General features: G+C 37.6%; 1 protein-coding gene across 3 annotated transcripts; it reads left to right on the forward strand.

Annotated features, from left to right (window-relative positions):
* Positions 1 to 7,276: 7,276 nt before the first annotated feature.
* On the forward strand, positions 7,277 to 21,447 carry LOC136217603 (dolichol-phosphate mannose synthase subunit 3-like). 3 transcript variants are annotated; one of them, XM_066004198.1, is made up of 5 exons: positions 7,289 to 7,433; positions 14,070 to 14,244; positions 18,819 to 18,962; positions 19,049 to 19,156; positions 21,060 to 21,447. In XM_066004198.1, the coding sequence occupies exons 3-5, from the start codon at positions 18,861 to 18,863 to the stop codon at positions 21,117 to 21,119; spliced, it is 270 nt and encodes an 89-aa protein (XP_065860270.1). In that variant the 5' UTR covers positions 7,289 to 7,433; positions 14,070 to 14,244; positions 18,819 to 18,860; the 3' UTR covers positions 21,120 to 21,447. The 3 variants fall into 3 exon arrangements, with proteins under 3 accessions (XP_065860268.1, XP_065860270.1, XP_065860269.1); XM_066004197.1 differs by lacking the exon at positions 7,289 to 7,433 and adding an exon at positions 13,896 to 14,034 and having other exon boundaries at positions 14,117 to 14,244; XM_066004196.1 differs by lacking the exon at positions 14,070 to 14,244 and having other exon boundaries at positions 7,277 to 7,433.
* Positions 21,448 to 22,008: the final 561 nt, after the last annotated feature.

Genomic DNA, 22,008 nt, shown 5'->3' on the forward strand with positions numbered 1-22,008 from the left:
AATCTTCTTTTCGCGTTTTTGGAGAGAGGTCTTGGGAACTTCTTGTGGCTATTCAATTGCCATTGATCGATGGGCGACGTGCTCGAAGGTGTCATAAAACGTGGTCGTTGTTGTTGCACATCTCTTCTCTTTGTATTTTGTGATTGCCTTGAACTATCCTCCAACTTAGACGGTATTGCTTTTGGCACCCATATCTGCCGGGTCTTTAAGTCACAATGTTGCTTTCCTTTGCCCCCCCCCCCCCCCCACACTAGCGAAGTGGCATTGATCATGTTAGCTATTGGGAATGGGTCATCATCGATCATCATGCTTTCCTTCTTTTCCGGAAATTGGAGTATCCCGCGGTTAATCCTATCCTGCACGGCATTTCTAAAACCAAAACAAGATTGAGTATTATGGCTCCAGTTGTCGTGATACTTATAGTAATCTCGTCCGCCTATTTCCTCTTTAGATGGGATCACATGCCTAGGTGGTAACGTGATGAACTGCTCTTTTAGCAAATAATCGAAAATCTCTTCCGTCTTTGAGACATCAAAAGTATATTGGGTGGTTGGAACTCTTTTGACTACCTCAGGTGTTTTGGGATTTTTTAACAACACAGGACATGTTCGAGATCCGGTGTTTGTTAGGTCGGCGATGGCTACCTCATGTGTTTATACATCCCCTTGATAGCTTCCCACCGAGTTCTTCTTGCGTCGATGATCTTCCCTCATCAATTCCTCGTACTCTGAAACTTTGGCCACCAAATCATAGTAATCATGAAAATCGATTCCCTGAAATTTCTTCCGGTTTTCGAACTCTAGTCCACGTTGGGCAATCTTTACGAATTCGACCTCGGGGATGTTGATTCGGTATCGATGTCGCATCTTTTTGAATCGGTTGATAAAATTTTCAACTGGTTCCCCATGCCGTTGCGTCATTCGGGACAGTTCCGCCACACAAACCTCGGGCTCCGTTCGATAGAATTGGTTATGGAAAATCCTTTCCATTTGCTCCCATACATAAATGGATCCTGATGGCAAAGTGGCATACCAAGAGAATGCTGGTCCCGTTAGTGATCCTGGGAATAGTTGCAAGCGCAACATGTCGAAGTTCGTGTCCATGCTCAAACCACTGCACTGAAAGGTGAAGCGTGCCACATGCTCTACGGTGGATTGCCCTTCTTCTCCTGAAAATAAAGTGAAATCAGGGACTCTAAAATTGTGAGGTAAGGGATATAGTTGGTCGTACTGCCGTGGGTACGGTTTTTGGAATTCGGGTCGGTACACCTCCCTCACGGCTGGCCCATAAATCTCTTGGACGATGTTCTTTATGCGTTGGGCCTCTCCTACGTTGTTGGTGGGTTCCACGCGTGTGTGCGTTGTTCGTTGTGGGTGAAAGCTGCTTCCTCTCCCATTGCCCCCCGAGTTACGAGTATAGCTCTCCTCGTAATGTTCGGCATGGTTACTAGGCCCAGTATGAGACCTAAACTGTTGTTGAGGTGGTGGGACTTGAACGGGTTCTGGGCTGATCCTATCGCCGCGCTCATTGAACCTGAGGTTTTCTTCCCGGATTGGCGGAGGGGTATACCTTTCACTGGCACCTGAGATCGGCGTTCCTTTTCCATTGCTTGCCGGTCCTTGGGATCTTGACTTTTGTGAGAAAAGCTCGGCACATCTTTCTGGGATTTTGCTGATTTCTCCGGTTAAATCGACAATCCTCTCCTCGAGGGCCGGAACCTTGTTGGAATCGTTTATCGCCTCGCTGTTAGCTTTGAACATGGCCTCGTTGCTAGCCTGCATTGCGCTGTATATAGCCTCATGATTCTCTCTCATGGATTGTGAAAACCCATGTAGAAATTGGTTGATTTGCTTCTCCATATTTGCTATAAATGGTGCCAAGTCGAATATGGGTGGGCCTTGAGGTGGTTGTTGGTTTGTATCGCGACTATGACTCACAGTCTCGGCCACAAAGCCTTCGGGCATTCCGGACTCATTGTTATGGTCTTGGTTTTGATTCTGACTCTCTTCGGAGTCCGATGGAATTGGATCTTTCCCGGTGTTCTTCCTAGGAGGCATCCTTCGTGAGTATTTATAGATAAAAATGATGAAATCGAGTTAGTAATCTAGTGTTGAGAAAGAAAGAACAAGAAAATAAATAAACACTTATTGATGGAATAAAAGCAAAACATGAAAAACAAGTAGTTTAAAAATTGAATGAAAAATACAATACGAGGTTTGAAAAATAAAAAACAATGGTGTAAAAATTGTTAACGTTAGCTAATAAATTTTGGTAAGGTAAAGTGGGGCGAGAAAAATAAATGTGATATGGAAAAAAGTTACGAAAGAAAATAGGCACAAAAAACAAGTTTTAAATTTTTTGGCAAAGCTTAAAAATAGGTCCCACTGGGCGTGCCAAAAATTATTAGCGATATTTTCGAAATATGCTAATTTCAACCTTGTCACGTGTGGTTAGGGTGCGGGCGTGCTAGAGAAATTATTTCTCAATTATGAAAAACGGTTACGTTTGTGAAATTGTGCGCCGAAGACATGAATTCTAAATCGAAGCGATTGGCGAGGGACGCAAGGATTGAAAAAGTCCCCCTTGGGTCTCTAGCGCCGTTATAGAAACTTTGCTAGATTGATTATTTTTATTTAAGCTAAGCATACGAATTGAGGACGGAAAATTAAAGGAAATTAAAGTGCGAAATTGACACGAGATTTTGTGAAAAATGGTATTTATTGATATGAACGAGTGTTTGAATACATGTGTTCAAAGTAAGCATTAAAATGAAATGAATTACAATTGAGAAATCTCTATATTAAACATATAGGTAATCAATTGAATTAGAATAAACAAATCAATACAAAGAATTGAAATGCGATAAAATAAATTGAAATTCAACAACAAACTCGGAGCCACAATAGCTATCTCGGATTGATGTTGAATTTTGGTGTTGGTGCGAGGTCCTCGGAGAGCTGCAGCCGGTCGGGTCCGTATGGTATGTGATCATTGGCAATGTCGAAACGTGTGGTAAGCAAATGGGGCAGATTTAATCTTTAACTTTGGGAGGCTCGTTTGGATGTTTAGAAACACGGAATCGGATGAGTAAATAGTCTAAATTGAACTTCGGAATGTCAGGAACAAACTTTTATAAGGGGTCTAAGGCTAAAACGAACTTTAAAAGGGAGAAATTGAGAGTTGAAAACAACCGGACGAATCTGGAAAATTCTGGAAACAGAGTATCTAAAAGAATTTGAGCTGAAAAGATCGGCTTGTAAATAGAGTTTCTGAATATGGAATTAGGAAAATAAATATACTAGATCGAACTTCAGGACGTCAGGAACAACTTTATTGAAGGGATTGGAAGCAAAAAATGAATTTAAATGGACGGAATTAGGCTTTGAAAATAAATGGACGAATCTGGAAAATTAATTTGGAAACAGAGTTCTAGCTAAGAATTGAACAAATTAAGAGCTTGGGAATGCTAAAGTGAATTGAAAAGACTTGGAAAGAGGCTATTGGAACTGAATTAAGGCTAAAGGGGGGCTAAAGAAGGAATTAAAGCTAAGAAAAACGAAGAACGAAAGGAAGAACTTGAAGAACTTGAAGAACTAAGAACAAAAGAAACTAGAGACTAAGCATTGGAGCTTTGAGATGGGGTTTTATGTGTTGAATGAGTGTTTTTTTATGAAGGGGAGGGGGTCTATTTATAGTTTTTTGGAGTGGCGTTTTGGTAATTATTTGGTGGTATTTTGGTAATTATTGGTCAACTACCCCTTATTTTTCTCTCTAACCTTGCCCACTACCTTGCCACATCATCAACTTCCTCAACTTCCTCCAACTATCACTAACTTCCACTAACTTCCATGCCACATCACCCCACCACCTTGTGGTTAGAGAAGATCTTAAGGTTTGGACCAAGATGTGGGGGTGGGGCTAAGCTTGTATGCTAGCCCGTGGCTGTGTCCGGATGCGTTCTGAGAAATCGATGACCGACAACGGGCTCCGGGCGAGAACTGGCCTCTAGTTCGCCAAGAGAAAGAACACGCCCCGCGTAAGTCTAGCTACGCCCTGCGTAGTGCGGCTCCTGAACTTGGTGCGTCTTGTCGATGATGTTTACGCATGGCGTATAGGAAGGTACGTCCCGCGTAAAGGAGTTTCTGAAGTGGAACGTCTTCGGATGCGTGGTATGCGCCCTGTGTATGTAAATGCACGCCTCGCGTGTTTGTGCTTCTGATCCTAGAGCGCCTTATTGCTAAAGTTTACGCGTGACGTCTCTGATGTTAAGTTCCGCGTAGGAAGGCACGCCCCGCGTATGAGAAGGTACGTCTCGCGTGTTTGTGCTTCTGATCCTGGAGCGCCTTGTTGATGCGTTTTACGCGTGGTGTATAGCGAGGTACGCCCCGCGTAGTGGAGTCTCTGAAGCGGAACGTTTTCGGATGCGTGGTATACGCCCCGCGTATAGGAAGGTACGCCCCGCGTGTTTGAGGTGAGTTTACGAATGTATTTTTATTTTTATTTTATTATTTTCTAGATAAAATACAAACTATATCCTAAAATCGAAACCCAATTATTCTATATACATAAAATAAAATTTATTTTATTTTGGGCCAACAACTATAATCCTATTCTAGAATTATAATCATAATGAATCAAGGATTAGCATGCGACTAGGATTGGTTCATATCCTCCTCTATACTAGGATTAGTTCATATCCTCCTCTATAAATGGAGTATCAGTGAGACTATAATCAAAAGTTAGAACAATAGGATGTGCGCCTCCCTCTCTCTTCCTTATGCAACTCTTTCTCTCTTTCAATTTTCGTTCTTAGTTCATGGAATCATCGCAACTCCTCTTGACTAACATTGGTGTAGGAGAGGTATGACACGCAATACAAGATCACAGTTCATTCGATTCTTCTGCTACAAGCAACTCAACAGGATTTAGAACTACAAGAGGTAACTTGATAACTCGTATTTGATATTTGAATTATTTAATATAATTCCTTCATTGGTATCATAGCTATAGATCTTGTGTTCCGTTGTTTGATCCGTGTTTTTGGTGCAAAACGATGTTTTTAACTTGTATATGATAATTATATGTGTTATAATTTAAACTGTTTTTGGACTGTTTATATGTAAAAAACGTGACTATACAGTATATTTGCACAAAAGGGCTTCTTTTAGTCTTAGTAGAGGGTGTGTTTTGCGTAAACCATAATTTCTGCTTGTCATTTTGAAAAACAAACTTTACCAACGTGATCAGAGACCCCAAAAATCATATATCGCAAAACATTTGGAGTGCAAACGGAGGCGGGGAAACAACGCATGGTGACATCTTTCTAAATAAATTATCTTTCCAAATGGAGAAAACTTTAAAACCGTACTTGTAAACTTTTTAAACTAATAGAGATATCTTTATAAATTTCTAAAACCAGAAAATGTATTTGTATTTTTAAGGGTTAAAGGTCTACAGTAGTGCTCACCTGGACCCTAAATGACCAAATGAATTTGGTCATTCACCGTTAGATCCATGCTTATTAAATCGAAGCCTTAGGATGGTTTGAATCTCCACCACATGATTCTAATAAGCATGGATCTAACGATAAATGACCAAATTCATTTGATCATTCAGGGTCCAAGCGAGCACTTCTGTAAAGGTCTATTTGAGTTATGTGGTATCCAAAATTTTGTCATTTGCCCAATGTGATATCATTTGGTAACATTTATATCTGAGGTATACCCATAGGTGACATTTAATCCATTTTGGATAAAAAAAAAATTATTCGATAAAAATTTTCGCATGACACAATTTTTAACATATAACATGTATCAATTGTTTTAATTTTTTTTCCATATAACATTAGTGAAAATAAGGAATTTATTTATTTATTTATTCACATATAAAGTCTCTATGAATAAAATAAAATAAAACAATATCATATAAAGTCTCTTTGTAATTCTAATTTTTTCTTAGTTCTACAACTAAAACGACGTGGTTTTAGTTGTATTAGGGTATTTAAAAAAATTATAGAAATGACATATGTACCCTTTATTTAACTTTAACATTTTTTATAAATTACACTCATGGTCACTGAACTTACCCATTTAACATTGTGGTCATTGAACTTCAATTCTTAACAATATGACCATTAACAACGAACCACACTGCATTTAGTGTGAGAAGGTCTCCTCTACAGCTTTCACCCCCCGCCTCCCTCCTCCTCACTTTCATTATTTTTCTCCCGTCGAACTTCCTCTTGTCCCTCTTCCTCTTTGTTGCTGTCTAGTTGAGGAGGAAGAAGGAAACTTGTCTTTCTTCTTCCTTCTTCCTCCTCCCACCATTCTTGTTTTTGTGTTTTTCTTTCCCATAGTTGTGTTTTTCTTTTATTTGTGTTGGTTTTTAGTTGGATCTTATATAGTTTATCGGATCTCTAGATCTGTTTGAACTGCGTCTGTTAGCTACAATCTTTGTTTTTGTAACCTTTTTTGTTTTAGCAAGTGCAGAAACGGTAGATCTTATCCGTAGATCACTGAATCACATGGTTGCAAAAGAAAAATCTAAAGGTTCAAAATGGTTCAAATGTTGAAGATTGGTCTACAGTTGCTCTGCGACAAAATTGGAGTTACGATCAATATATGTTTCAACTGTTGTTTTTGATGTACCTTTAATGACTTTTTTTTTTGCTTGTAGTAGTCACTTTCTTGCCCTAGTGGACCATGTATTAGGCTTAACCTATATGTATGTGAGGTTTATTCCTTACTAGTTTCATGTTGTACTTGCAATTTTACTACTTAATGAAATATTAGCATTGCTATATAAAAAAAACAATATGACCATTGAACATTACACTTTTTAACACTAGTGGTCACTTAACATCTCAAAACGACTGTTGACGGTCTCAAAATAAAAACTCGATGAGTTAATAATATTTTAAGGAACTTTAATTCTTTAAAATTTTTATTTTGAGGTCATTTAGGTGTTTTTTGGTTAGGAGAGAGAGTGAAATTGTAGAGAGAAAGCTCCAAAAAAGTGATTTTGTAAAATAAAAAATATGGTTTCATGGTAAATGTCGTTCTGAACAACTTTAATTCTTGAATATTTTCATTTTGAGGTTGTTACCAGTCATTTTGAGGAATTAGTTAAAGTTCAATGGTCGCTGGTGTTAAAAAGAATAAAGTTCAGTGGTCATACTGTTAAGAATTGAAGTTCACTAGTCACAATGTTAAAATGATTAAAGTTGAGTGGCCATGGGTGTAATTTAGCCGTGTTTTTTTTTATAATTCATATTTACTCGTCGCCACTCCAAATTCGCGAATCGCAGCCTGCTGGGGAAGGAGAGGAGCTGCTGCCTGCCGCCATTTGAAGAACCTCTTGGTGCCGGCCGCCGTTCGTTTGCTGCTGCCGATGCCATTCTTCGCCGCCGGAAGTTGGGGAAGAGAAATATAGAGGTTAGTTTTTAATTTAAGGTTCTGATTTTAGGGATTTTGATTTTAGGGTTTTAATTTTAGTGTTTTTGATTAAATTGAATTGATAATGTGATAGTTAGGGTCTCTAATTGAATTGATGATAAAGTAGGGGTTTTGAATTTGAGATTTATTGAATTGATTGAAATGATTGAATTGAATGTTATATTTTTAGGGTTCAATTGAATTTAGGATTAAATTGAAATGTGATATTTTGAGGGTTCAATTGAATTTAGGATTGAATTGAATTGAATGTGATATTGAATTGAAATACTGCAGAAAGCAGTGTCGAGATAATGTGCTATATTATTGCAGAAAACTGCAAAACTGGAATAGATAGTAACCCATTTTTGAAGTTCTACAGCTAATTCAAATCCAGAAAATTCTTTGATCGCCTATTTTGCAATGCATATTAAGGAAAAACTAACTGATCAGCAATTAATAGTCAGTACAACAAGTCCATAATAATTAAAAGCGCGACATATATCTATTTGCATCAAGATTTTAATTGTTGTGCTATACAAACTGCTGAAAATGACTTGGAGCTAGAGAAAAACCAGTCATGCCTATTTTAATCACTTAGATGCTCATTGGTTAGCCTGTTAGGAAATGTGCTTTAGTCTCCACATTTTCTGGAACAGGGATCTTTTAAGGAACTGCTTTTCATCATTAAGGTTTTATTTTTGAACTAAGAACTTTAGGAAGATACTAAATTACTAATTCCTCTGCATGTTTCCCTTAAGAACACAAATCCTTATAAAATTTGGATAAGTGTGAGTCGAGTAACACAAATCCCTTAAGAACACACACTAATTTCCATATTGCTTTTTTAATTTAGTTTGCAATCAATTAATATATTTCCAGCAGTTACTGTTTTTTATTCATGTGATACAAATTCTCCCTTTAGATGCCATTTCTACTAGACCCTCAGTTGTGACTACTAAGAAATTCTAGGTCTGCTGCTTAGGACAATCACCAACCTATAAAAGAAACACTTGCAGTCTGTACATAAATTACCCAGACTAGCCCTTATCATCATATGATACTTCTTAAAGCCATTATAGATAACCAAGGCCATTAAATGTTGGTGATAAGTGATTAAAAACCCTATGTAGCAGCATTTTTCATCTGGAATACCCTCATGAAGTAATTCACTAAGTTTCAGTTTTTATAAGAAAGTTAATACAGAGCAACTAATGCCAGTCCTAGGGAGCTCAGACAATGAACTTGGAAATCAATCAATATCAGAATCATTCCATCTATAAGTTGCTCTTGTGAGCAGGTAGAGAAATTAAGCAAAAACCAACAGAACATAACATGCATTCCAGTAAAAAAAACACTGAAAGCACTACCTGAATTGAATTGAATTGAATGTGATATTTTGAGAGTTCAATTGAATTTATTTTCTTAGGAACACAATGCGTAGATTTTAGGGATCATGTAGGAGGGCAGAGTAGTCAACATAAGGGGTAACTTGCCACTTGTTAGGCATTAGTTTTCTTATTATGGGTAAAAAATACTATGTACACACATTTTATGATTCAATTTACATTTTGTAATGTTTTTTATTTTTATTAATATGTTTACGTACCATTTTTTTTTTCTTGCATGGTCAAGCCCCCCGAGATTTGAGTCCTGGCTCCGCCATTGATCCTGCCTATAATAAAGCATACATTTTTTTATCCTCGAATTGCGAACCGAAGACAACCACAATCTCAATGCCTAGTTAAATCCTAAAATTAGCTAAATGCAACATATCCTTTTTGCAATAAATGAATCAATAAACTTTTGAAACTACGAAGCGTACAGCTGGATAAGCAAAGATTAATAACAAGGCACCGATTAAGAGAATGAGAGAGATGAATCAACGAGTAAAATCGGAAGATAGGTAGAATTGAAGAAGGGGTTCTTTTACAATAGAACTAGAAGTTATTGTAATTAGAAGCAGATCATATACCTAGAGCATAGAAAATTGCAAAAATTAATATGGAACTGATAGAGTTGCCACAAAGAAATAGTTGACTGAAAGTTGCCGGCATATCGTTAATTACTCATTGAGAGGACTGGGGACAGATAAACAATAACTGGTGAGTCTCCAGCAAAGCTCTTGGTGGTGATCAAAATGATTATCGAAGATGGGGAAGTGCAAGTTGGGAAATTTTGGGATTAAAGGTGCGATTTGGTAAAATATTTTGTTGGTTTGGGCTTGCTTTGATGTAAGAGTTCTTTCTTCTTCTGTCTTTACATCTGATGCTCGTAAAATATATAGCAGTTAATAGGACAAGTGTATCCTATCGCAACAAGTAGTAATTGTGCTAAGTACGAGATCGAACACAGGGACTATCATCACAACTAGTAAATCTATTAGGCTAATTCATCTGTTTAGTGAGTTGAATGTATATTGGGTTGTTGAGAAACTAATTAAACGGTAAAATAACTAAATGAACAATTCACGGGGCAGGTTGTGAATCAATAAGGGTTACAATCTATGATGAGTAATTCATTGATTAAATCCTATGTATGGTTTCAAGGGGGTTCAGGTTTATGTTTTGCTAACAATTGACGGTAATTACCCTAACAAGAAATACGAACGTGATCAAGATTCATATAACCTATTCACATGCATTCAGCTAACGGCTTGGTTAGGCATGTAACCTAGGACATGTGAAGTATTATGTTTTCTGGTAATTAAGACTAAAGCCGTAGCCCAGCCACGAAGCCGCACTCCTAGTGTCCTAGCGAGGTCAAATCATGCAATTTCAGATCAGATAATCTCCTGTCGGTTTCATATCTATTTATGATCCTATCTCTGTCAGGTTCAAGGCATTAAGCATATATATATATTTCAGACTAGATAATCTCCATCGGTTTCATATCTAGCTATAATCCTATTCCTGTCAGTTTCAAGGCATTAAGTATGCACAATCTGATCAATTAAAAGCAGGCACATAAACCCTAGGTCCCTGATCATACATAATCATACAATCAATTCCATCCCCATCCCAGATTGGATGGGGATTAGTTCATAGACAAACTAATCATGATAAAGAGGCAATTAGGAATAATGGAAAGCATATCAATAAATTATAGGGATAATTACAAATCTGACCCAACTAAAGGACCTCATTTACAAATCTAATCCACCTTGCTTCCATTTTACCAAATTAGACACTTTCACCCATTTTGGACAAAATTACCCTTATTCTAGTTTGAAGGTTCATCTCCTACCCATCTTCCTCCCACTTCGACTTCCACGGCATTCATCTGCTTCTTCTTCTATTCAACTTCTTTGTGGTTCATCTTCTTCAGTTTCAGTTCGTTTCAACTGCATTATATGTTTAATTTCCATCACTATATATATTTCGCCCTATTCTGTTCTGCATTTTCAATTTATTTTCATCTCCTACCACCAGTTGCTTTTCATCTCCTACCGGCGCAGTGATTATGGCCAGAAAAAGGAAGGCGGCGGCTGCAAACGAAGAGGAAGAAAGGACGAAATATAAGGTAAGCCTCCTTCATCTTCTTCTTCGTTGATTTTCGCCATAAGAAGCTTGAATGCGCTCGAATGCGACGTTAATGGATATCGTGGAATCCCTATCGCATTCGTCCGTGAATGCGCTCAAATGCGACAAGGTTTATGCACATAAAACCTGTCGCATTTCTTACATAAATGCGCTTGAATGCGACAAGGTTCGCATTTGAGCGCATTCACAGACGAATGCGACAAGGTTATATGTAAAACATTGTCGCATTTTGCTCGAATGCTCAAATGCGACAATAAATTATACATAGAATTTGTCGCATTTTTTTAGATTTTTTAAGAATGCTCTCAACTGCGTCAGATTTGTTAGTGAATTTAATATGTGTATGTTTGTTCATTGCGTTATATTGCAAAATGATCCTAGGGAAGCAAAAAAGGGCAAAAAGAGTTTCATTTTCAAATATCCCGAGGCGTTTGATTCAGATGCTCAAATAACAGTGAGGTTTAATTTGGATTCTGGGGTCGTGGTAAAGAAGCACTTGAGTGAAAAGCAGGTAGCAATCTATAGAAAAACATGTTTTAGACAGTATTTGGATATGAAGATTGCTAGTTTCTCTTCTGCCATAGTTCATCATGTCCTAGCGCGGGAGATTTACCATAAAGAAAGTAAACACAGAGAGATGTGGTTCAGGGTGAGAGGAGTTGATATGAGGTTTGGAGATTGGGAGTTTGGACTGATTAGCGGTTTAAGGTTTGGAGTAAACACAAGATCATTTATGGAAAGGATGAACGAATTAGAGATGCCGCGAAGGTTGCGAAAGAAGTACTTTAAGCAATGTAAGTCAATAAGGACAATTCATTTCGCGGAAGTTTTGAAAAATATAGACTGGAAGAAGAAGGATGCGATTGACAGATTTGACCAAGATACTGTTATGATTGCCATGCTGTACTTTGTGCATGGCAATGTACTGGACAATGCTAACGATAGGCATGCAAGGGATTGGATATTGGATCTTGCAGATTATCCAAAACTGTTTAATGAGTTTCCATGGGCTGCGTTGGCTTGGGAGGAGACATATAAGACATTGGACTGGGCTATTAAGAAAAGGACGAATCAAATCGTTGCAAATGCAGCGGGAGATAGACGTGTTCCATATCAACTTATAGGATTTGCACACGTATTCCAGGTATGTTATTAATTTGGTGTATGATTTGTGTATATGTATGATTTGTTATATGTATGATTTGATTTGCGTATATGTATGATTTGTGTATATGTATGATTTGTTAACATGAATGCGCTCGAATGCTACTATTATGTGTACATCTGTGTCGCATTTGTTGTTGAATGCGATCTAATGCGACAAGGATATATCTATATTTCTATAATTCTATTAATAAAAAAATAATAATTGAATTTAATTGAAATAGAAAATAAAGAATTTAAATATTATAGAATATATAGAAATAAATAGTTAACTTAATAACTAATTAAATAAAAAATATTTAAATATCAAATAATAAAATATATTTAAAATGTTTGAAGATTATTTCAGGATGGTCTATTGATCTTTTCTGGGATAGAATCTATCAGTTATTGCCGTCGACGGAGATGGTGGGGGTTCCCCCCCACCACTGGTCGATTAGGTATGTCTTTGGAAGGTTCAGGCAAGCGCCGGATTTTAATCCTTGTCGCATTAGATCGCATTCAACAACAAATGCGACACAGATGTACACATAATAGTAGCATTCGAACGCATTCATGTTAACAAATCATACATATACACAAATCATACACCAAATCATACATATACGCAAATCAAATCATACATATACACAAATCATACACCAAATCAATAACATACCTGGAATACGTGTGCAAATCCTATAAGTTGATATGGAACACGTCCCCTATCTCCCGCTGCATTTGCAACGATTTGATTCGTCCTTTTCTTAATAGCCCAGTCCAATGTTTTATATGTCTCCTCCAAAGCCAACGCACCCCATGGAAACTCATTAAACAGTTTTGGATAATCTGCAAGATCCAATATCCAGTCCCTTGCATGCCTATCGTTAGCATTGTCCAGTACATTGCCATGCACAAAGTACAGCATGACAATCATAACAACATCTTGGTCAAATCTGTCAGTCGCATCATTCTTCTTCCAGTCTATATTTTTCAAAACTTCCGCGAAATGAATTGTCCTTATTGACTTATATTGCTTAAAGTACTTCTTTCGCAACCTTTGCGGCATCTCTAATTCGTTCATCCTTTCCATGAATGATCCCGTGTTTACTCCAAACCGCTAATCAGTCCAAACCTCATATCAACTTCTCTCACCCTGAACCACATCTCTCCGTGTTTACTTTCTTTATGGTAAATCTCCCACGGTAGGACATGATGAACTATGGCAGAAGAGAAACTAGCAATCTTCATATCCAAATACTGTCCAAAACATGTTTTTCTGTAGATTGTTAACTGCTTTTCACTCAAGTGCTTCTTTATCACGACCCCAGAATCCAAATTAAACCTCACTGTTATTTGAGCATCCGAATCAAACGCCTCGGGATATTTGAAAATGGAACTCTTTTTGTCCTTTTTTGCTTCCCTAGGATCATTCTGCAATACAACGCAATGAATAAACATACACATCAAATTCACTAACAAATCTGACGCAGTTGAGATCATTCTTAAAAAATGCGACAAATTCTATGTATAATTCATTATCGCATTCGAGCAAAATGCGACAATGTTTTACATATAACCTTGTCGCATTCATCTGTGAATGCGCTCAAATGCCACAAGGTTTATGTACATTAACCTTGTCGCATTCAAGCGCATTTATGTAACAAATGCGACAGGTTTTATGTACATAAACTTTGTCGCATTTGAGCGCATTCACAGACGAATGCGACAGGGATTCCACGATATCCATTAACGTCACATTCGAGCGCATTCAAGCTTCCTATGGCGAAAATCAACGAAGAAGAAGATGAAGGAGGCTTACCTTATGTTTCGTCCGTCCTTCCTCTTCGTTTGTAGCCGTCGCCTTCCTTTTTCTGGCCATAATCGCCGCGCCGGTAGGAGATGAAATGAAACCGGAGGTAGGAGATGAAAATAAATTGAAAATGCAGAACAGAATAGGGCGGAATATATATAGTGATGGAAATTAAATGTATAATGCAGTTGAAACGAACTGAAACTGAAGAAGATGAACCACAAAGAAGTTGAATGGAAGAAGAAACAGATGAATGCCGTGGAAGTCGAAGCGGGAGGAAGATGGGTAGGAGATGAACCTTCAGACTAGAATAAGGGTAATTTTGTCCAAAATTGGTGAAAGTGTCTCATTTGGTAAAATGGAAGCAAGGTGGGTTAGATATGTAAATGGGGTCCTTTAGTTGGGTCAGATTTGTAATTATCCCTAAATTATAAAGGGAGAGAGAAATTTGAAACCCGTTTATCTGAATTGATTACAAAATAATGACGTCGATATCTGCCCGTCAGATTGTTCTTCGAAGGAAAATAGAAACTACACTATAAAAGCTAGAAAGAAAGTGTTTTGAGAAAATAAACTACGCTAAGAGTGATTACAGCTAAAAAAAAGAATACAATCTGATTCGAGTTTTAAAAGAAAACGAGCTCCCTATTTATAGACGTAGGGAGAGTTCAGGGGTAACTCAGGCACAAAAGGATGAAAATCGGTGGGTCCCGGGCCTGTTTCGCGTGTCTCAGCTAACGCCTTCCCTCGCCTCGTCTCGCCGAGACAAGGAATGTCTCGGCGAGACAGGACCCTGTCTCGCCGAGACAGGCTTCCCAAGAGGAGCAGCTTGTCTGGCTCTTTCCTCTTTTGGTCCCTGATGCGCCCAAAAGCTCTCCAATGGTCCATGGTCAGTCCAGAAAATGCGCAGAAAATACTAAATTTAACTAAAAACTATCAAATTAAAACCAAAATTAACCAAAAACTAAGTTAACTAAGTTAAAATGATCTAAAATACTCCTAGAAATGCTATAAATTAGGGAGCTATCAACATCCGCAGAATCCTTTCTTTCTTTATTGCTTCAGTGTAAAAGCCAAGCTTGATTCAGTATTACCTGACCTGCAAGCGAGGAGGTATTGAGTTAAGAAGCTGAAACATCTTTGAAAAGATGAAGCTTACCGTTATTTTCTTTCAAAGAAAGATAGAATTTGATGTAGATTAAAGTCGACGATGACGGTTTTAGTCTTAAACCGACAAAGAACACAATCTTCTCAAGCCTAGCTTGAAGGTTGGATTAAACCAAAGGCATGACTCCTTGCTCCAATGGAGGCTTGTATTTCAAAATCATCAAAGTTGTGTCTAATTACAAAAGAGGAAGCTTTTATACCTTCCCCAAATTACATAACAAAAGACTAAAAGACTATACTAGGGTTTCATAGCTAGCTTTAACCTCTAGGGGTAAAATAGGGGTAGGGAGAATTAATGGCAGTTTAGTAAATAAGAGGGTAGTGGCAAAACAGTAATTAGAGGGTAGCAGATATTGTTCCTTGCAGGAAGAACTTGGGGAGGAAGTATTCCTCGGCCAGGCACGCTCCGCGTGTTCGTCCTCACGCTCCGCGTGAGTATGCTTCTGGACTTGGGACGTCTCGTTCGTTCGATCCAAGCTCCGCGCTTTGGGAGACACGCTCCGCGTGTTTGACATACTGGACCCGGATCATTTTGGCTCCCTATGCTCCGCGCCTTCGTAGACACGCTCCGCGCCTTCGTGGATACGCTTCGTGTGTCTGGTTCTCTGGACTCTCCTCCTTGCTTGGGACTCTTGATGCTCCGCGTGCTGAGGCTTACGCTTCGCGTGTTTGCTTCACTGACTTCCTCCTCCTTGGCTGGCTCTCAGTTGTCTCCACGGGTCCTGAAGTCACGCCCCGCGCCTCCTATTCTGCGCTCCGCGTCCCTTGGCTCTCGGTCGGCGATTGAAGGAGGGATGTCCTCATCAGAATTTTCACTCCATCTCTGGTATTGTTAGTTAGTGTTCCGCGAGTGAATGAATCACCAGTTCCTTAAGGTAACTCTATCTTTTCTACGGCTTGCTTTCCACTTTATCTTGGGAAGACCTACGTTCCTGTGGTAAAGTTGTGCTTCTGCCAAATTTGCGTTAACCGAACCGCAAAAGGTCTGCTGTCTAATCTAAATCTCGTTCTTGTCATTCCAAAACACTGAGAATTGATGAAGCGAGGAGTGGATCTCTGCCTAGTAAGTCATTATACGCTGCAGTACCATGCTTGCCACCACAAAGAAAGCACTAAGCTTGGTGGTCTTGCCCACTGTTAAATCCACTGGAATGTTCGTTTTAGCCACGATAAAAACAGGTGACTGAGACTTCAGAAGGAATCAAGTATTGTTCAGACTTGGATTCTTACCCTTATTAGTGGCAGGATGTTATTCTATTCTTGAGATCTCCTTCGCCTTTGAAAGAATAATGAAGCGGATACGCAAAGAAAGTTTTTAACGATGGAACTTACTTATTATAACGAGCTGAACTTACCATGAAATAGCCTTGGAAAGGAAATCGGATAGCCCCACCAACTAAGAGTCTCCCCTGCTGAAAAGAACTTCATTCATGACTTAGACATGCCCCAATATTTATATATAGTTTATCCTGTAATTAAACTCTTACCTACTCTTACAGCCTGAAGCAAACTCTTCTACCCAATTCTTCAATTAGAGAGCTTAACCGTAGGCAGTCGTAAGATAATATTATGATAGCATTCAATTCAAATAGAGGGAACCTGCGCTCAGGCGGAAGAGTATTCTTCCGGCGCCTTGCTCCTTAGCTTGCGAAAGCATGATGACATTTTTTACCCTTCTCTTCAGTGCCTTGCCTTCTTCTTTCTTTGTTTCCTCTCCCACTGGATCATGATCAGTATGGGGATTAATCTTTGTTCTCGCACCATTTCTGTCTTCTTCAAGGCTTGTCTGGTCGTAGTAGCATATCCGTGGGTGGGCAGTGCGCTATGTCCGTCTTTGGTCAGTATGGTAAGCCAGCAAGGCGAGTAGTCCTAGATGCGCTTGAGTGAGTGTGCCTGGTAGGGTAGGAAGAGTAGGTCTGCTGGCGGCTCCGGTGGTGAGGGACGGGAAGGACCTGGAATGTTAGGGTGCCTAAGAATAGAAGTGGTGATATGCCGATTTCCAAACCAACAAAATATTTTACCAAATCACACCTTTAATCCCAAAATTTCCCAACTTGCACTTTCCCCATCTTCAATAATCATTCCGATCACCACCAAGAGCTTTGCTGGAGACTCACCAGTTCTTGTTTATCTGTCCCCAGTCCTCTCAATCAGTAATTAACATTGTGCCGGCAACTTTCAGTCAGCTATTTCTTTGTGGCAACTCTATCAGTTTAAATCTGTAAGTTTTTATTTCAGTTCCATATTAATTTCTACAATTTTCTATGCTCTAGGCATATGGTCTGCTTCTAATTACAATAACTTCTAGTTCTATTGTAAAAGAACCCCTTCTTCAATTCTACCTATCTTCCGCTTTTACTCGTTGATTCATCTCTCTCATTCTCTTAATCGGTGTCTTGTTATTAATCTTTGCTTATCCAGCTGTACGCTTCGTAGTTTCAGGAGTTTATTGATTCATTTATTGCAAAAGGATATGTTGCATTTGGCTAATTTTAGGATTTAACTGAAGCTCTAGGCATTATGGTTGTCTTCAGTTCGCAATTCGAGGATAAAAAAGGTATGCTTTATTATAGGCAGGATCAGTAAACTTCTACTAACACGAATAATTTCTGTTGGGGGAACTTTTCTGACAATTAAAATCCGAGTAGATTCAATGTAGTGATTCATACTATTAATAGTATTTCTCGAATCTTGTACTTGTTCAGTTGCTTTTTTTTTCCAGTAAGGTAGAATGCTCAATTGCTAATTGATAAATAGAAAATGGGGTTAAGAAAGGCGTAGTGTCCAAGTTGTAATGAAACTTTTTATTTCTCTATTTTCTCCTTTCATATGTATTTGTTTGGGCTGAAGATTGCAGCTTGAAGATGTTTATCTCCTGAATTCTCAACATAGAACTCGATGCTTCAAAAGCTAGAAAGAAGTGAAAATTAATTGGTTATTACAGTAAACTGTTTCATTTGTAGAAGTTAAGATAAAATTTTATATAACCATTCATTCTATGGATGACACAAGTGTTGATATCCAAACAACAGAGTTCAGTAGCAAATTGAGATTAGGACACCTCAAAGGCTCAAACGTTTATGGAACTTCCTAGATAATGTGTAATATATTAGTTAAAACATCACGAAGCTTGTTGTGCTCGAAAGTTATGCCTGATTATTTATGAATGAAGCAAACACCTGTCGCATATATCTATATCTTTGTAACTGGTCTATTTAATATTACTTGTGATCTCTTGGAGCATATCTGTTGTTTCTATTTTCATCTGATATAGGACATGGTAGTTATTTTGCTAGCTTTAGGTTATTTACAATGTTTTGTGAACATGGTTCATATCAATACCTTCTAACATGCAACATTTTACCATGTGAGTGGCGTAACGCGTAAGGTAATAAAATCATTACATTAGCTGAACCCCTTTCAACAGCTTCATCCTTTCTCTCTCCCCCACAACTCCATTACTCAAATTTACTAGAAAACCTAACATTCCTAAAATTCTTTGAATCATCCCTTCCAACTTCAATACCAGTTTTTATCTGCCAGGGTGATTTGCTTAATTTTATATTAGATTTTCTTTTTTCAAGTTGATGTTTTTTCTTCATTTTTCTTTTATTTGCTTTCAAGACCTATTGAGTCTGGGGTTGTGCCCAAATTTGTGGCCGGGAACATCTCAATTTTGCATATTCAACTTTTGTATTAACAGGGTTTTGTTTCTTCTGACAGTGATCAGGATAAAGTTGTCATTTATTTTTTCTTCATTGTCAAATGAAGCATATAGTTAAACTTCTGGCCTTGGCAGTGCTCATTTCAGCCTTATGGATTGCCCTCTTACAAACTTTTGTTCTTCCTAGCAGTTATACCTGGTTGGTATGTCTCATAAATTCTTATTGTAATTTGCTTTTGTGCATTAATATTTGCTATGGCTGACCTGATTCTGTATCATTTCTTTCCAGCTACCCATTTATTTTGTTGTATTGTTGGGATGCTACGGTTTATTAATGGTTGGAGTTGGTTTGATGACATTTCCAACTTGCCCTCGAGAAGCTCTGCTATTGCAGCAGGTATTTTGCTACTGTTTCAAGTTTCATTTTGTTGTGGATTATCATTGAGACTTTTGCCTTTTCGTCCTTGCAACTGTGTCTGTTTCTTGATTGTATACTTTAAATTTAAAACATAGTGAATTCATGGCTCTTTGCTACTTTTGATTGTCTTCACAAGCCTGTCCTGGTGTGTAATTGTTGAAGCATATACTGTGTGATGAGCCTGCATTTGCAAGTCAAATGCTTTGAAAGTTTTGCATCCATGTCCATGAAAGTTACTGATGTCAATTACCTTTTTCAACTCTACTCTAGAGAACTGTCAGAATCCTAAATGATACTCATGGAAACTTGAAATTTAGGATAAAACTTATAATGATAATAAGATAGGAAAAGAGAAGAAAAAAGATGAACAAACCAAATATCTTATAGGCCTAATGCTTCCCCAGCCCCCTTAACTTGTCCAAATTGGTCATTTTACCCCCTCAACTCATCGAATGTCCTATTTACCCCCTTAACTCCATAAAAGTGGTATTTCTCACCCCCTCAACTTGTCCATTTATCCCCCCAACTCATAGAATATTCTATTTACCCCCCTTAACTCCATAAAAGTGGTATTTTTCACCCCTTACAATCCGTTATCGAAGCCTAAATTGATAACTTTTTTTAAACGTTAAACCTATATTTATGTTATTTTGTAAGTGGAACTTAAATTGATACTTCCCCAAAAATCATAGGCCTATTTTGGTACATTATCCCTACATATAATGTATTTAACTTGTTTATATTAATGTTCTTGTTATTTGTATTTTTTATTCGTTTTTTCTCTTTTCAACTTTTTTTTACTACTATAAAGGGATAAGAAATACCACTTTTATGGAGTTAAGGGGGTAAATAGGATCATAAGTGGTGAGAAATACCACTTTTATGGAGTTAAGGGGGTAAATAGGGTATTCGATGAGTTGAGAAGGGGTAAAATGACAAATTTGGACAAGTTAAGGGGGTAAATAGGACATTCGATGAGTTGGAGGGGTAAAATGACCAATTTGGACAAGTTAAGGGGGCTGGAGAAGCATTAAGCCTATCTTATATTGATTTAGGAAAAAGGAAATAATAACACAAGATGCTAACCAACACCTCCCAGGGAACTCTTCCCTCTCTCACTAGGTATTTGTACAAGAGGTAAAAGAGCTAAACTAGAAAAGCTAATAAAAGTAAATACAATTAACCATTGACTATTTACTATTTATTGACCATTGACTATTTACTATTTATTGACTATTGACTATTTATATCTATTCACACTTTAAAACCTAACTTATGCAACCTCACCATTCTCAGTTGTCCTCCTCCTTCTAGAATAAACCAGAGATATCTTAGGCTTTGGGCCCATAGTTGGTGGTAGTAGCACTTCTCTATCAGATACTACCGAAGAACCAAACATTATTTAGGATTTACTGATCAGTATAATAATACTGTGATCCATTGTTTTTTCATCTGAAATGGAAGAAGTATTCTGAAAATTATTGAAGTATAAGGAAACTTGGGCTGAAGATATGTTTGACTTGTGACAACTTATCTATGTCCTTTCCCACTTATGATGATTCTTTTGTATGAGACAATTAGCAATCATTATAGTACGACATTAAATCTAAAACATCTTTATTGAATTGGTTGAATTGACTTTCAAAATATCAATATGCATTAATTGTTTTCTTTGCACAGAGAAGTTTCAAAATCAGGTTTTATTTTTCTCTAGGATTATAAATTGCATATCTTGTTTTGCTTAGTTACTGGACATATATCTGAGTGTGAAAGAGATACATGCATGTTCAGGTTTGCTATTTGTTATTATGTTGTTAAATCCTCGACCACTATGATATAAGTCAAGCTCCATGTCTTTATGGTTATTGGTTTCTTTTTGTAGGATATTGTTGAGGCCAAGGGATATCTAAAGCAAAGAGGTGTTGATGTTGGTTCAGATTGACAAGTTTTGCTTATAGTTCTATTTTATAGTGGATTGCAAAAAAAATTCAAGTCCTGCGAGCAATCTGCTAGTGGACTGTGCAGCAAAATGCCGATTGATTAAAGTTTTTGTTGGAGTTGCCATGAAGAAGATTAGATTTTTAGGCTGCAGTCGAAACATTTTTTTCCTTTCATTTTTTCTTTTGCTATTCTTTCCCATATTCTACTGGTTTTGGCACTAGTTGGATAGTAGAAATTCATTTTAACCTTGATCATTTATAAGAAAAGTGATCGATTGAAAGTCATGAATATCTATCACTATCATTAATGAACTCTCTATTTTATTTCTATGTGCAATGTTTTACTATTTCTAGATTCTTATAGTTGTTGAGAGTTTCAATAACTAGAGGCTGCAAGAACTAAAAATTGAGGCTGTAATTGTTTCACATAATTTATATGAATCCCATTACCATGCAGAATGATGAAAATATTTGCAAGAAGTTTCTCTGAATAAACATCTGATAGTAAAACCTAGATGATATTTTGTAAGTATATGCCAACATCAGAAAAACATCTGTACAATGAGTAACCTGGCGCTCTTTGAACACTGGTGCTTCTTAAATTATGAAGTTTTGTGTAACGATATGATTATTGAAGAACTCAGATTTAACTTCATCAAGTGTTTACCGTGGTCATCTCAGATTATACCTCCTGTTAGAACTAAAATTATCATCTCTTAACCACAGCTGAACTGTTGTCTCATCAGTATATTAGCTACTTTCCTGGCTATGACCCTCTGCAGCTATTCAAGTAGAACCCTCAAGTGAACTTCAGAGCCATTGTTTTGCTTGAAAGTTTCGTCTGCATTGAAGCAGTAGGGGCTATATCATAAGTGCTTTTCCATAGTTAAA

Source organism: Euphorbia lathyris, chromosome 2, assembly GCF_963576675.1.
Source record: "Euphorbia lathyris chromosome 2, ddEupLath1.1, whole genome shotgun sequence".
Classification (NCBI taxonomy): Eukaryota; Viridiplantae; Streptophyta; class Magnoliopsida; order Malpighiales; family Euphorbiaceae; genus Euphorbia; species Euphorbia lathyris.